Source organism: Crocuta crocuta, unplaced genomic scaffold (genome assembly GCF_008692635.1).
Source record: "Crocuta crocuta isolate KB4526 unplaced genomic scaffold, BGI_CrCroc_1.0 scaffold41, whole genome shotgun sequence".
NCBI lineage: Eukaryota > Metazoa > Chordata > Mammalia > Carnivora > Hyaenidae > Crocuta > Crocuta crocuta.
Window position 1 is genome coordinate 18,842,107 of NW_027529428.1, and position 4,085 is coordinate 18,846,191.

The 4,085-nt window shown below is 60.9% G+C and overlaps 1 protein-coding gene across 1 annotated transcript in view; it reads right to left on the bottom strand.

Moving 5' to 3' along the window:
- Nucleotides 1-526: 526 nt before the first annotated feature.
- SYK (spleen associated tyrosine kinase) overlaps nucleotides 527-4,085 on the bottom strand; it is a 45,628-nt gene continuing 42,069 nt past the window's right edge. The window contains 1 exon segment of the mRNA XM_077759332.1: nucleotides 527-2,623. Coding sequence (XP_077615458.1) covers nucleotides 2,531-2,623 — 93 coding nt within the window. The 3' untranslated portion in view covers nucleotides 527-2,530.

Below are 4,085 nucleotides of genomic sequence, written 5' to 3' on the forward strand. Positions count from 1 at the left end.
GTGTGTAGGCGTGTACGTGGTGTGCATGTGTGTGTGATGTGTACATGTGAGCAGTGTGTAGGGGTGTACGTGATATGCACGTGTGCGTGGTGTGTACATGTACCTGTGAGTGGTGTGTAAGCATGGCGGGGGAGTATGCGAGTGTGCAACTGCTTTACAACAGGCGGGGATGGGGCTCCCGCGTGCTCCGTAAGCGACTTCACAGAGAAGGGGGAGCCCCAGGCCCCAGCGCTGCTTTGGCGCCTGCCGGGGCTTCTAGGGTCACACCCCGCTTTCCTGAGCGTCAGGCCCTCGCCGTGTGGGACCCCACGAACACAGGTCACGGCCGGCCCTGGCCCCCTTGACAGGCCTCTGCGCCCCAGAAACTCAGGGACCCGTCCGAGGCCTCTGCGTGCATCCCTCCCTCCAGGACTCAGCTGGGGGCTTCACGTTTAAACAAAAAAACCCATAATCGCTGTTTAACACGGTTTATTTGAGAGTGCAACCTACCGCATTCCAAGAACATCCATGAAAAGAATCACAAAACTAATTTAAAACTTTTATTTAAAAAACCTACAGTTAACAAAGTCCAGTGACAGAAAGCAGTTCTGGGACGGAGGACGGGAACCCACTGAGCGGCTGCGCGTGCTCTGCGGGACAGGGCCCGGCGGTCCCCTGCGCGCGTGCACGTCCAGGCGGGGCGGCGGCCACAGGGCAGGGGCGATGTGCCGTCGCCCCAAGGCTGGCGACGGCCCGTGCGGGGACACGCTCGGAGGCGAAGCAAGTCATCGTCTTCAGCACAGAATGGGCTACGTTTCTGTTCGGGAGCCCTCATCCCGCTGGCGGGAGCGCCGTGTCCGTGGCGCCAGCACACAGCTGGTTCTGGCCAGAGCGGGCTGCGTGCCCTCTGTCCCTGACGCGCTTCTGCCACCAGGTAAGGGCACTGGGCGTGAGGAGCGGCCATCGTCAGGGCGGCGCGCGTGTGAAAACCAGGCCCAGGCCAGACCCCCTGCGCCGTCCGTCCCTTCCAGACCCGGCCTGTTCACACCCCAGGCCTCCCACGTGCGGCCCCGCGGCCCTGCTGAGACGCCCGCTGGCGTCCGAAGGGTACTCGCCGCTCAGCGACAGCCTCTTGCCCGGATGTCACCCCGCCTTATCCGACCCTTGCAGTTACCACGCAAACTCTACGCACGGCCGAGCATAGAGATTCCACTCGTCTTTTTAATTTCGGGGACTCTGTGTGGCCACTGTTTCCGAGTATCTATCTGCCCAGCACACAGGGACCCTTTTTAACAAAATGATCAAACCACCAGGTAGCGTGATTCCAAAAAAGCGTGATGGGTTCTGGGAGCTTCTTACCACCGTTCCGTGGGTGACTCGTGTCTCCTCCCGGCAGAGCAGGGGTGCTGACAGCTGCCTCTCGCCACGCTCGGCTCCCCTCTTCCGAGGAGAGACGACTCTCCCGTCCACAGGCTGGACACACCTTTAAAACGTCTCAGGAATAACCGCAGGCGGCCCGAGGCCGTGGGTCTCGGCTGCCCCGAGGATGCTGGGAAATTCTAACCTTACTGGGGTCTGTGGGCCAATGGCTCGTGTGTTCCCTAAGACGAGGGGCCGAGCAAACAATCCCTGCCTCGCACCTTCAACCCGAAGTCACACCAGGCATGCCTGTGGGGAGGGTCAGGGCCAGTGGCTTTGTTAGGAATTAATCCATCCTTAGGAGACTCATGTTTAGGTGGCCTCGGCCACCAGCCTTCCCCCTACTGTGTGGGGAATTCGGGCCACACCGCTCTCTAGGGGAGGGGAGCCTGGACCGCACCCAGGAGACGGTGACCCGCCGCAGGCTGCCCTCTGTCCTCGCTCAGGCCTGAGGTGACAGACGCCACCGCCTCCACGGGTGTTACTCGCACCCTGTACGCACAGCCTTGGGAGGGGGTGTGGGGGAAAGGAAGCCAAGCCAGGTCCCGCCAGGAGCCCTGTTTTTCACGCGGACGTGAGTCTTCTGTGTCGGAACACGTGGAGACACTCTCTGTCCCCCTTTCCTGGCTACTTGCTTAGAGTGGTTTTTAAGCCTCAGAAGCACTTTCATCGCCAGGACAGCTTTTCAGCGGCCGGGCTCCCTCCGGCTTTCGGCCCGTCGGAGCCAGTGTCTCGAGGCAGCCGGCCCCCTCGGCGCCCCTTCCCTCCACGGCCGACGGCAAGGCCGGCCCCGGCCGCGGAGCAGGGCACACGGGCGCGTGCAGGCTGCGAGACGCTCAGGCGCGGAAACACACCCGAACGTAACCTGCCACGAAAACACGCCCTGCAGACAAGACACACAGAGGAGTCCATCCACGGACCCCCGATCCTGTCTGTCTGTCTGCCCAGGCTCTTCCGGGAGGGGCTGCTCTGTGGCGGGTGCAGGGGACAGGCTCTGGGGACAACAGTCACGGGCACGCCCCACGCGAGGCCGGCTCTCCTGGCAGCAGACATGGGCGGACGCTCTCGAGATCCACGCACTGGGCTGGCTTTGCCACGTCTGCTCCCAAGGCAGCCACGGGGCGGGGGGCCGTTAGTTGACCACGTCGTAGTAATAATTGCGTAGACGCAGCTCCACCGCTGCAAACCCGGGCCTGCTCTCCACCCTGGAAAGGGAAGATGTGCATTACTGTCCGTCCACGCGCCGTGACCAAAGCCCCTCCGGCAGGTGGCGTGGCGGTGGCTGCGCCCCCTGGTGGCTCCTCCAGAGCCTGCACGTCCCTGCTTCCTGCACCCCGGGGACCAGAAGCCCCTGGTGGCATATAATCAGGCCCACCTGACCTGCAGGACCCGACCTGAGTTCGACAGGATCCCCAGGTGGCTTGTGTCCACCCTAAAGTTGGAGACATCCTGCACTGGGAGCCGAGACCTTCCACCCCCAGTTCAGAGACTTGGGATCCACCCAAACGGGACGTGCCTAAAAATACTTAGTGGGTCAATGAGAGGAAGACGTATTTCAAGTTGGACTCATCATCTTGCTAAAAATACATGGACACAATTTAAACTCTCCCCCCACCCCTATCAGAGAGCTCTGGGCTTTCCGGAAATGCGCTATGATATGGGTTCCTATTAAAGTCAAAGCCAAAGACGCGGGCCTTGACGGTTACAAATGTCGACACAGCGAGGTGAACTTCTCTGTCACTGTTGAGGGTGGGTAACGATCTCAGTAAATGATGGGCAAGAGTTTCTAACCATTTGTAACCCCTGAACAAACCTGTAGACTCCTCTGCTTTCTCTAATATGACAGGATTGACCGGAAGCAAGTATTTCTTGAAACTCTTGAGAATCTATCACGGTGTGGAAGTGATTTTCCTTCTATTGCAAGATTTTTGGCGATAAGGCCAGCGGGTAAGTTTGCCCAGTAAGGGAAACAGAGCTTGAGGTTAAACTGGGTGAAGCGTCCGTGTTGCAACTGTCATTTGTGTGCTCTCGGGAGGGGCTCTCAGGGAACAGGGTGCTCAGAGGAGGGATGCTCGGGGAGGCGGCTCTCAGAGGGAATGGACTTGGCCCTGAGCAGAGCTGGGAGCCAAGGACAAGGACGGTCCAGGCAATGCCGCCCTGTTGCTCATGTTTGCTGATCCTTAAGCAGCACTTGGCGCTCCATCTAGATCGTTCCCTACCTCAGAAACCCTAAACTTCCCAGACTTTTCTCCATTAGGCCGATGCCCCATTTTTCGGGGTGAAGAGCCCCAACTTCTCCCGATTCACAAGGGCGTCCTAAGTGCAGGACCTGCCGGGAGTCTGTAAAACCCGCCCGCTGAAGCCCCAGCCCCGCCCCCCCGTGTCTCCTCCCCGGCTTCCACAGCGCACCCCGGCCCCAGCGTGGCCTCTGCAAAGCGGGAGGGCTGGCGGGGGGTGGTGTCTGCCTATTCAGGCCTGTCCCCCACCCCGGAAAGTCACTCCAGGACATGGCGTGGAGCCCGTGGGGGTGGGGCCCGGTGAGCAGACTCCAGCTGCCGCGGGCAGGAGGCTCCCTGGGGCCCCGGGCAGCGCCCAGAACGGTGCTTTTCTGCCCAGTGGTGCGGCATCCAGCTGCTGACATCCAGACTGAGTCTCTGAGCTTCCCCGCCCCCCCCCCCCCCCCACCG